Source organism: Solanum stenotomum, chromosome 1 (assembly GCF_019186545.1).
Source record: "Solanum stenotomum isolate F172 chromosome 1, ASM1918654v1, whole genome shotgun sequence".
Classification (NCBI taxonomy): Eukaryota; Viridiplantae; Streptophyta; class Magnoliopsida; order Solanales; family Solanaceae; genus Solanum; species Solanum stenotomum.
Window position 1 is genome coordinate 1,801,969 of NC_064282.1, and position 12,537 is coordinate 1,814,505.

A 12,537-nucleotide genomic window follows, 5' to 3' on the forward strand; every position below is an offset into this window, starting at 1 on the left:
AATCTAAATCTATCTTCTCCTTTTTTTGGTAACACCTGTAATGAACTCAAGTTACCACTCAAAGAGGATATATATTATAATCGCGAAAGAACACAAAATACAATTGAGAAATGGGAACGACTAACGTCCTTACAACGAAATTGAGAAAACTTAACTGAAGGAAAAGAAGAGCAGAAAATATAGAACTGGATAGAAGAGATGGGAAACTTAGACTAAGAAGGGAGATGAGAGGAAACACTCTTTTCTTTAACAATTTGCATAATCCTTCTTTCCAACTCATTTGCCCTTTTTAACAAAGTGTAAATGGGCCTGGATCCCAAACAATCCTTTGTGAAGGCTTGGCCCGATTACTTTTACTCGGCCCAATATCTATTTGTGTGATATCCTTGTTGGTATCCCTATTGAGCTGGGGCTGATTCATAACAATACTCCCGTCCTCAATAAGAACCTTGTCCTCAAGGTTCAAGACAATAACAATGGAAATAGCATGCTCCTCACCAATTGCCTCAGATAACAGTAGCTGAGTAGATTGAACAACCTTGACCCATTTAAAAGTCACAATACCAGCAACATAGATGCACTCAAAACCACACATGCAATTTATATTAATCATTGGACACACACTAGTATGAGTATGATCAACCCTTAATGTCGTCTTCCTCCTTTCTTTAGATTGAGTACTCTCTTTCAAGTGAGCATCATAAAAGTAACTAAAAAGTCGAGAAGTAATATCAATAAATTCGAGCAATAGGTGTGCCTCTGTGGTCTCCATAAGACCATTTTGGTGCATGGTCTTGGAACTGATTCCCGGATCCCACACACAATTAACCTTCACCGTTCCATCAAGCTTAACAATGAACAGATTCACTCCGTCATCCATAGGAAAGAAACATTCAGCATGTCTTATTCCTTCATTAATTTGTTTTTGTTTAACATCATTCCTCACATCATAAGATTGGATCTCACTCTTTGAAACACCATCCTTATTCTCAAAAAGTAGTTTATCAAGACATAGATCCTCAATAATTGCAACTTTCAGGAAAATTATGTCAACATACATTTCGTCAGACGCCACCAAATCAATTTTCTGTCTAGAAAAGCCATGACAAAGAGAGTTGGCATCAAAATACCTCATTAGTAGGGCGTGTGTGGATTGTGAAGTCGACACTATAGGTTCTCGACTACCAAAAGAAATAAACAAATACTCTCTGTCTGTTAAGTGCAGTTGCTGAGCAGTTCGTGTTTCGTTCGGCGTTTCAACTAGCACCCAAACCAGTAACAAAGTAAACATAACATTGGATACCTTCCAAGCTTCATTGGATATTGTGTCGGACCTTTGGTGCACCTTTGAATTACCCGATCCTATAGCTAGGACGTAACTCACCAATATGTCGAGCAACTAATTGTGAAATGCTCCTTCACAAGTTGTTTTTGAGTCATCCCCACTGCTATAACAACTTGGACATATAATGGCAAAAAATTGGACATCGCCACCTTGAGCGCCAATAATAGAAAGATAACCATCCTTATCAAAGTCCGTTGCAGATAAATGATCACCACACGTCTTACGTCTGAACACGAAGGTAATGGACCGAGAAACATACTGCCTAGTGTCAAACCAATAACAAGTGGGTAAGTCATCTGTCATGCTCTCAATTGCTAGAGCCCCAAAATCGGCAAAAAATGACTGATTGAATAGGCATGGATAAGACTCAGCAATCTCACCATCATCATCCCGAGGGATAAGGGAGATCTCTCCAACAACTCTTATTGGTGCATCAAAGTCAGAACTCAAAATCTCATGGAATACAGAATTTCCAGTCACTACCAGCTTCAGATTTGCGAATTGGCCCTGTAGGTCGGACTCGTTTCGCTGGAGACTACCACCAAACACTATGTCCGTATTAGTTTCAAGACATTCATCTTCCGCAACATTTGATTTCCTAGAGTGCATATCACCACGATAATCAATTTCACCGCACCAAGTAGGTGTACTTAGCACCTCAGTTACTTGCAAAGGCATTTGCAACCCCATTGAATTATCCTCTACCAAGTCAAATGCCATGTCAAATTCATGGACCGAGTCTTCAATGTAGTGAGAACTTTCATCAAACACCTGGTCTGCCTGTGAGCTTCCAGTGTTGTAGGTTGATGCAATGGCAGAGGACTTTGAAAAATGACTGGAAGCAGGAAAGGGAGACACCATAACTGATTGTGAAACTATAGGGACAGAACTAACGTAGTCATAATGAACCTGTGAGGAATTAGCTAGATGCCCTAACACATTTATGTTGGTTTGTTGTTGAAATCGCTGAGTAAATGCATCCTTGAAATGGTTCCAATCGACGAGTAGCTTGTTGCGAAACAACCAATTGAACCAGGAAAGAGCTTCACTATCAAAGTAGAAGAAAGGAAGAGGTAGCCAGTCCTTCTCGTCGAAACCAAGGTATGTGAAGTACAACTCTGCCCGAAAAATCCTGTTCTTCGGGTTGTTGTTGTCGTTGCCACTGAATCTAGGTAGAAACATAGCTGATGGAGTTCTCTGGATGAAAGCACCAATGTAATGAACTCAAGTTACCACTCAAAGAGGATATATATTATAATCGCGAAAGAACACAAAATACAATTGAGAAATGGGAACGACTAACGTCCTTACAACGAAATTGAGAAAACTTAACTGAAGGAAAAGAAGAGCAGAAAATATAGAACTGGATAGAAGAGATGGGAAACTTAGACTAAGAATGGAGATGAGAGGAAACACTCTTTTCTTTAACAATTTGCATAATCCTTCTTTCCAACTCATTTGCCATTTTTAACAAAGTGTAAATGGGCCTGGATCCCAAACAATCCTTTGTGAAGGCTTGGCCCGATTACTTTTACTCGGCCCAATATCTATTTGTGTGATATCCTTGTTGGTATCCCTATTGAGCTGGGGCTGATTCATAACAACACCTCTCCAACTCGTTATCGGTAACACTTTTGATATTTCAATTAATTTTTCTTTTGTTTTTCTACTTTGATCTTTCCAAATTTTCAAGTATGTTATATTCAAAATCCCTAAAAAGGTTTAGCATTGTTAATTTTTTATATAATTAAATCAAATGTGTATATTAAAAATTTTAAACTAGCAATGTTATATATTTTGGACCTATAAATTTTTTTTAGTGTTAAAAACTTAAAAGTCAAATCAATCAAATTTATCTTAGATATATTTTTTCGTAATAATGCACCCATTATTCTGAAATCTTGGGTAGTAAATAGCTTTTAAAATAAAAAAAATTATATTGTGTCAATGATACTTTGAACTAATCATGCATTGTATTTATACTCGAGTGAAATAATAACATGATTTACGACTATCACAATCACTGAATTAGGATCTCTACTACCCACCTCACCTCATTTTGTTCATTTATCGTTGAGTTTAGATTCTAGTTATTTTTTAAATTAATGATTTACAAATAATGAAATTGTAGAATATAGAGAAGTCTAACAATTTAGTAAATCCAAATGTTAGTAATGATGAAGAAGAAGGGAAAAAGAGAAAGGGAGAATTCTATACCTTAGAGATAATATCTTAGTTAATTATTGTATTGTACACTGTATAGGCTGTATATAGATACGCCACTATTGGCTATTTGGCTTCCTAATTACATTCCTCATAAGCTTTTTAGTTGTAACTAATTTAACTAACTACAGAGTAACAAACTAACTAATTGATTACATAGTTAGTTACTCTTAGCCTGATTGAATCACTTGGCTCAACAAAAATAATCAACTCTCTCTACTGCAAATAGATACAAAATTAAACTGTTTTTCGTTGTATATTATTTTTCATAATAGGTCCTTTATGATCGATTTGGGAACTGTGCAACTTCATAATGTGTGTCGCGAAACAAATACATATAATTAATCGGTTTGTTAAATATGGCGGAAAAAAAAATACTATAATATAATATTGAACAGAAATAAGAAATTAGTTTAAAATTTATTTAAAATGTGTCGAATTTAAATTACGCTGCAAATTATCTTGTACATGGGGTGCAAATAAGTCCATGTTGGTTTTAAATTTATTTATCAAGTGTGTGTCATCACTTTCTTTTATCATTTTTTTATAAACTCAATAAATTAAAAGATACTTCACTATAAGGAGTTTATTTTTTTAAGGAAAAGGGTCAAATATACTTTTAAATTATTCGAAAAGGTTTAGATATGCCCCGTTTAAAGTTTGGCTCACTCGTACCTTCGCCGTCCAATTTTTCGTCTAGATATGCCCTTATGGGCGTTAAACGCCAAATAAAATTGCCACTTCATTTTTACATTACCACGTGGCGTTGAAAAAGGGTCAAATATACCCCTAAACTATTCGAAAAGGTCTAGATATACCCCCCCTTTTAAATAAATTACCCGACCGGTTTTCAACAATTTTTTTAAAATTTTTATTTTTTTCGGTAAATCCCAAAAATGAGTAATTGACTAATAAAAAAATAGGAAAAATATGAAAAAAAAATATAAAATTAACGCCAAAAATTCGCAAATAAATATAATAACCTTAAATTTAACAATTTCAACAATTTTTTAAATTTTTCGATAAATCACGAAAATGAGTAATTGATTAATAAAAAATATGAAAATGACTTTATGCTGAATTTTTAGGTTATATTTTTCATATTTTTTATTAATCAATTACTCATTTTCGGGATTTATCAAAAAAAAAAAAATTAAAAAAAATTGTTGAAATTGTTGAATTTAAGGTTACTATATTTATTTGTGAATTTTTGGCGTTAATTTTATATATTTTTCCTATTTTTTATTAGTCAATTACTCATATTCAGGATTTACCAAAAAAAAATTTTGTTGAAAACGGGCAGGCTAGTTTATTTAAAAGGGGGGTATATACCTTTTCGAATAGTTTAGGGGTATATTTGACCCTTTTTCAATGTCATGTGGTAATGTAAAAATGACGTGGCGATTTAATTTAGCGTTTAACGCTCATAAGGGCATATCTAGACGAGAAGTTGGACGGTGAGGACACGAGTGAGCCAAACTTTAAACGAGGGGTATATCTAGACCTTTTCGAATAGTTTAGGGGCATATTTGACCCTTTTCCCTTTTTTTAATTATTAAAAAAAGTCAACAAGAATTCTTTATTTTTTCTGTCACGACATATCCACTATTAATCCTTGTTGTATCTCTGATATTATGTATGTAAAATATTTTTTTATATTATTTGTATTAATTTAATTTAAATTGTCATTTATTATCATAATTCATAAGTAATGTAATTTTGATATGTGCATAACTGCATAAGTGTATATATTATACATTATCAATTTCATTCCCTTCTAAAAAAGAAAAAGAGTTATGAGATTCGAAGTAAGATTTCAAATTTAAATCACAATAAAAAATATAGTAATTGAGTATTTTCCATTTAATAAAAGATGAACTGAAGTAATTAGATTTAAAAATAGAGCACATATTCACTAGTATTTAAAATTTAATTTTGATGTTAATCTCGATCACACTATTATGTTCCACTCACATCTTTATACTCATTTATTTGTCTGTTACTCGGGTTGTGTTGGATCTTTTCACATCACATGAATTTATTATATAATTTTACTTTACTATGTAAAATTACTGATAATATGTGTACTAATTTTCCATTTGAATTTTACATGTTGGATTAATTTAATTTGAATTTTTCACAGGAATATGATAAGCTGATGATCAAAGTTAAAATATTTGATAAGTGAGATAATAATTTTTAAAGCAAAAATAACAAAGTATTTTTTACTAAAAAACATGAAAAAACAATGTTCGAGTCTTTTTTTAACTTCAAAGAAATGGATTTGCTTGGACTTTCCGCAAATAAGACTAGAAAATTATCTAAGTTTTAAGTCAAGACTAACTATAAAGCTTCAATTTCCACAAATACGACTCAGAAAATCTTGAAGCTAACATTTTACAACTTAAACTTCAGAATATATGAGAATTTTAGGTTTATAAGTGAAAAAACACGATTTCATAGTTAAAACTTTAATTATATGTTCAAATAAAACTTAGACTTCTTCATATAATTTCATATTATAATTTTATCTTACCTACTCACATAAGCGAGCCTGATTTGATTGTCTTTTAATTAAGGGAAAAGAGTCTAATATACTCATTAATTTCGTCATTTAGAGCTGATATATCCCTCGTTATAAAAGTAGCTCAGACATATCCTTACAGATATACAAATGCCTCATATATATTCTTACCATTACAAAAGGAGCTCACATATATCATTCATCTAACGAAAGTGAAAAAATAATTTATTTTTCTTACTTTAATTTTTTTTAAAAAAATCACGTAGGGGTATATATATGGTCCTTCGAGCAAAGTTTAAGATATATTTTAATATTTTTCATACAAAATTTATTTTTTGACTTCTTTGATTATCATTATTCGAGTTTCTTAATTTTTTTTTAATTTCATTCTTTAGTGTAAAGAAAAAATTTAAAACTATTTTTTTGCAATTATATTGTAATTTAGTTTTTTGTATTTGTAACAAAAAAAAAATGGGGCATCTGTAAAAAAATTACAAGAAAATTAGTGAAACATAAATAAATTTGATCATCAAAATAGTAAATTTAAATTAGTCTTTAAAACAAAAAAGTCAAAAAAAATAAATATGTGTGGGGTATAATCCATATACCCCTATCTGTCTGATTCAATCTCATCAAAAATAAATATTTTGATGCCACTTAAGAAAAGTTTAGGGAAGTGCGTCTGAGTCTTCTATAATAAGTAATTGTGACTTGGTCTAGCTAGGACAGAGCCATCCTATAGAGACTTTCTACTGTTCTAGATTTCCACAAAGCAGTATAAGGGTATGAGAACATTTTTTCCCATATGGGATATATATGAATCACTTTTATAACGAGAGATATATCAAATCTAAATATAAAAGTTAAAGGGTATATCAAACCCTTTTAAGTCAAAAGCCACTTATAGCTTTTAACTTATTTTAGTTAAAAAAGGATTAAAAACAAACGTTTATTATAAAAAAAATTATTTTACCTAAATATAAGTACTATAAAATTGCTTAAATACTATTTTAACTTTAAAAAAGCACCTAATTTTAGTAGATCCAAACAAGCTTGGAATTACTCCCTAAGCTTCTTATCATAGGTTGTTTTTTATTAGAAATAAATATTCCTAAATACTAGTCATTTCACAAAATCAACAGATAAGTAACACTATTCCTCTTAATTTTTCCATTGAAAATTTTTAACCTTGAAAATATAATTTGATAAACATAAAAAAATTAAGTGATTAAATTAAATTAAATTTATTAATTAAAATAAATTAAAACATGTTTTCATACTACTTAATAAAGATACAAGAATAAATTTAACTAATTTCTTAAATGACTAGAAATCTAAAATAATCACAACTCAATAAAAATGGTCGAGAAACTTTAACGTCTCGCAGGGTCATTAATAGTTCTGCTAATGGCTAAACTCGATCAACAACTTGTTTATTTCGCAAACGAAAAATACAACAAAGGTGGACCCCATCACCTGCTACTCTATCGATCGATCGGATCATCAGGGAGATTTTTCAGGTGTCAGTATTCCACCCTTCGATTTCTTTTACTCCATATAAAGCTAAGCTATAATAAAAACCCTACTAGTACTAGTAGCTGTTCCCTAAAGTTAGGGTTTCTTGAGAATATATGAGCAACATGGAGTGACTTTGTATTGCCCCACAGTAATCATTTGCACCGATTCCCCAGAACCATCTCTTGCAGGACTAAACCAAACTGGCAGAAATCCTTCTGATTCACACTCAAATCTTGTTTGCTTGAATCGGTTCACTAAATCTTCTTTTCCCTGTAATTGGTCAAAATTTCACATCAAAAATCATAAACTTCATAACAATTTGATTTTTTTTTAACACTCACTCACCTGGATCTTTGCAGTGACGATCTTAACACTCCTTGTAGATCCCGGAAACACGTTTAGTTTGTCATTGAAAACATAAAAAAAATTCCACACAGTTCTCTGATCGGTGAAATTCACGAATGCATAGCCTTTGCTCCTCTTCTTTCTGCAAATTTAAAAACAAACGAGAAGCTAATAGTACTGAAGTTGCTACTTTGACTGCAAATGATATGTGAACACAAGAAAAATAATTATTTACTTGAAATCCATAGGCAAATACAAGAAATCATAAGCGAAGACATGAATATTTCCTCCATTTGAATCTCTCGCCTTTTGATTCTCCAAATAGCAGTGCTCGTCCAGAAATTGCATTAACATTTCACGGCTGTAAGGAAAAAGTTAGATTAATTAGCCATCAAATTCCAAAGTGCTAGCAAATAACTAAACGACAGTGCTATTGAATGATATGGAACTAGAGAGTCGGACCATTAATTATTGTTTAAATAAACTTCCAAATAAGTAAAAGTAAAAGAGGTAAAAATTGGATAAACATAGAATTAAAAATTACTTGTAGTGATATGGAATATTCTTGATCATGATAGAAGTATTGTTCTTATGTGTCCAACTTATAGGTATCACATCGTGTTTCTTCATCCCATTATAACAAACACTTCGTCTCTGGTCATGATTTCCCACTTTTCTCCGCCAAACTAAACGTCCCTCAGTATTTGAACAATTTCCTCTTCCAAACACACCTCTGTTTCCGTTACTCAATCGAGAAAAACCTCGCCCTCCTCCTCCTCCTCCTCCTCCTCCTCCGCGTCTAGCGAAATAATCATTTCTCAACCTAGGAGGAATATTCGGACCAAGGCGTATCACCGATGGTGGTCGGACACTCTCCCGCGGCAGTGAACCGACGGTACGATGAGGAGGAGGAAGCGGTGGAAGCAGCACAGGCGGTAGCGGAGTGGAAATAGGGATATATTCGGGTGCATTCGGGTTCAACAACCTCCTAAGAACAGCAGCCATGGAGGTACAATTGATAAAGTTAAAGTGAATTTGAAACAAAAATAAATGTTTGGTTGTTTGTTTTATATGGCAAAAGAAAAGAGAGAGAAAAGGAGATTTGAACAGAAGAATTATGTCATAGACAGTGATAGTGAAGGAAGATGAAAGAAGGAAACAGTTGGTTTACTGCACTCTCTGCATCTCAGTATGCAGCGAAAAAGCCTTTTTATAGCAGCACCAAACCAAATTTGTTTTTCTAGAGAGAAAAAAGTAGGATGTTGTAATACTCCCTCCGTCCCTTTTTAGTTGTCCACTTTAGAAATGACACACAGATTAAAGGCAACAATGATTAGCACATTGAAGTTACAATTTTACCCTTATGACAATTTTTCACTTCAAAATTATAACCACTTATTTGAATTCAAATAAAATAAATTAGAGGGAAACAACATACACTTTTATAATTTTCAAGAAGTGTAAATAAGGATATAATAGGAAAAAATTTGTTGTTCTTTCTTGATTTGTCAAAATGGACAACTAAATAGGGACAACTAAAAAAGGAAATATGGACAAGTAAATAGGGACGGAGGGAGTAGAAAAGAGCACAACTATGTCTCATCTTATAGTAGTACTAGATATAGGACCCCGTGCCAGCACGGGACCCAATATATATTATTTTTTTATTTTAATTTATGTCATATTATGGAATTTGAGAAATTATTGAAATTTTTGTATGATTTTAAAAATATTTTAAATTTTTAACTATTGTGATGTACTTTTTTTTAACATAATTTTGAAAATAATATTTATTACTCTGTTTGTTCTAGTTTATGTGGCACAGACAGAATTTCAAATATTAACCATTTTTTATATGCCTCTTTAATATATTAAGTTGTTAATTATTGTATTTTATAGTACATTTTGAACCTAATTTTTTAATAATATATATTATTTGCCATGTACCAATTTATGTGACATTAATTGATAGATTTGTTGGAGTCGAGAGATTTATTTTGTTAGTTATTGTAATTTATAATTTTTTTTCCGTCAATTTCAAATAATATATGTTGTTAATTGATAGAATACTTTTAATGTAATTTATTTTTAAAAATATGTGTGACTCTCTATGTCCCAATTTATGTGGCACATGTAAAGTTTTGACAATTAACCAAAATTTTAATACATTTTTAAAAAAAATTAAGTCGTTAAATTTTAAGTAATTTAAATTGTTGTGTTATTTATTACAATTTATAATGCTTTTAAAGTAGTTTAAATATTGTACTATTTATTATGATTTATAACACTTTTTTTTTAATTTATGTCATATTATGGAATTTGAGAAATTATTGAAATTTTTATATGATTTTAAAAATATTTTAAATTGTTAGCTATTGTGATTTGTAGTACTTTTTTTAACATAATTTTGAAAATAATATTTATTACTCTCTTTGTTCTAATTTATGTGGCAGATGCAGAATTTCAAATATTAATTCTTTTTTATATGTCTCTTTAATATATTAAGTTGTTAATTATTGTATTTTTTAGTACATTTTGAACCTAATTTTTAATAATATATGTTATTTGTCATGTCCCAATTTATGTGGCATTAATTGATAGATTTGTTGGAGTCGAGAGATTTATTTTGTTAATTATTGTAATTTATAGTTTCTTTTTCGTCAATTTCAAATAATATATGTTGTTAATTGATAGATTTTTTGGAGTGGACTATTTTTTTTATTAATTATTGTAATTTATTGTTTCTTTTTCGTCAATTTCAAACAATATATGTTTATTATGTAATCCATTTATGTATAGAGTTTAGAGAGTCAATTAAATTTTTTATATAAGTTTTAAACAATTAAGCTGTTAATTATTGTAATGTATAGTATTACTTATATTATTTTTAAATATATATTTAAATATTATATGTTAGGTTTTTTATCCTAATTTATATGGCATTGATAGAATTGAAAGTGTCAAATAATTGTTAATTATTGTAATAGATAATATGGAGTATTTGAGTCATTTAGGGGCCGTTTGGTTACTGGTTAGAGTTATGCAGGTATTAGTTATACATGGTTTAGTTATGCAGGTATTAGTAATGCATGGTTTAGTTATGCAGGTATTAATTATGCAGGGTTTAGTTATGCAGGGTTTAGTTATGCAGGTATTAGTTATGCAGGGTTTAATTATGCGGGTATTAGCTATGTGGATATTAGTTATGTAGGTATTATTTAGTTATGTAGAGATTACAATACATGAATTATTAACTATTATATTAAACTTGTAGTAAATTATTAATATATATTATTTACAAAATAATAATACATGTTAATAAAATGTGGAATATATTGAATAATATACAATACTAATATTTTTATTTTTTTTAATCAACATTGGACCATGTCTGTTTATTCATCAAATAAAAATGTGTCCAAACAAGGTCCAAGAGTGACCAAATCGGTCAACAAAATAGACAAAACAAAAACAACTAGAAATAATCTAATTTGGAAACAAAAAAATCCTAAACTGATAGAACAACTCCAGCATGATGCTAATAATTGATTAGCATATGTACCGTCAAAAAATATACAATCAAATCTCTAATATTAAAAAAATATTTATATTTGCATAAATAAATAAAAACGGTAAATATAAAAAAAAATGAAAATAGTCTATATATAAAAAGAAATAAAAATAACAAACGTAGATAGGAAAACAGTAAAGTTTCCAATTAAATAAAATAAAATAAATTAAAAGAAATGAAAATGATCTATATATAAAAAGAAATAAAAACAACAAACGTATATAGGAAACAGTAAAGTTTCCAATTAAAAAATAAAAAATAAATTAATAGGGTAAATATGTAATCTATCATTTTAATACATGTATAACTAATACCCACATAACTTATTCCACCTTCTACCCTGCATAACTTTATACATAGATTCCCTCATAAGTTATGTTGGTATTAATTATGTAGGACTACAAAAATGCAACCAAACACCGTATAAATTAATACATGAATAACTATTATACAACATTTAAATTCTTACCAACCAAACGTGGTATAAGTTATGGTGACTTTTATACCTAATACAAAACTTCTACCAAACACAGTAAAGCTAATGCAACTTTTTATACATGAATAAGATGTCTCTTATACAGTAACCAAACGACCCCTTATAGTATAGTAATTAATATATAGTATGTAGTATTTAAGTGGAAGGTGGTGGGGCCCACTTATATATTTTATAAATATATTGGACATTAGTAATGATCTTATTGGCTCATTGGTAGTCATTCCTAGAGTCTTCTATAATATAGTAATAATAGTGTAAAAAAAACAAAAAATATTATTGAAGAATTTAATTTCCTTCAATTATACCAGTAAGTTGTATATTTCACTTTTCAGTTTCCATAAGTTTATTTTAAAAAGTTAGTACTATATAATTATCGAAAGTAAATCATCAAAAAACTATACAGTGGGGTAATATTACATTCATTTTGAAGGGAGAGAATAGAATGAGATGGACAGACTTCGATATCCATTTTTAAGTCGGATTAGAGAGAATGAAAAGAACTTTTTTTTATAGAA

At 30.0% G+C, this 12,537-nt stretch overlaps 1 protein-coding gene across 1 annotated transcript; it reads right to left on the reverse strand.

Annotated features, from left to right (window-relative positions):
- Positions 1-7,703: 7,703 nt before the first annotated feature.
- On the reverse strand, positions 7,704-8,960 carry LOC125853327 (protein terminal ear1 homolog). Its single transcript, XM_049532997.1, has 4 exons — positions 8,500-8,960; positions 8,191-8,316; positions 7,956-8,097; positions 7,704-7,880 (listed from the first exon to the last, which is right to left on the reverse strand). The coding sequence occupies exons 1-4, from the start codon at positions 8,958-8,960 to the stop codon at positions 7,704-7,706; spliced, it is 906 nt and encodes a 301-aa protein (XP_049388954.1).
- Positions 8,961-12,537: the final 3,577 nt, after the last annotated feature.

Bases quoted from the DNA above. Each gene is read 5' to 3' on its own strand.
- LOC125853327 (XM_049532997.1), bottom strand. From the start codon at position 8,960: ATGGCTGCTGTTCTTAGGAGGTTGTTGAACCCGAATGCACCCGAATAT. The intron at 8,317-8,499 runs GTAATTTTTAAT...TTTTCCTTACAG, and splicing joins AATATTCCATATCACTACAA to CCGTGAAATGTTAATGCAAT. The intron at 8,098-8,190 runs GTAAATAATTAT...TTAAATTTGCAG, and splicing joins TATTTGCCTATGGATTTCAA to AAAGAAGAGGAGCAAAGGCT.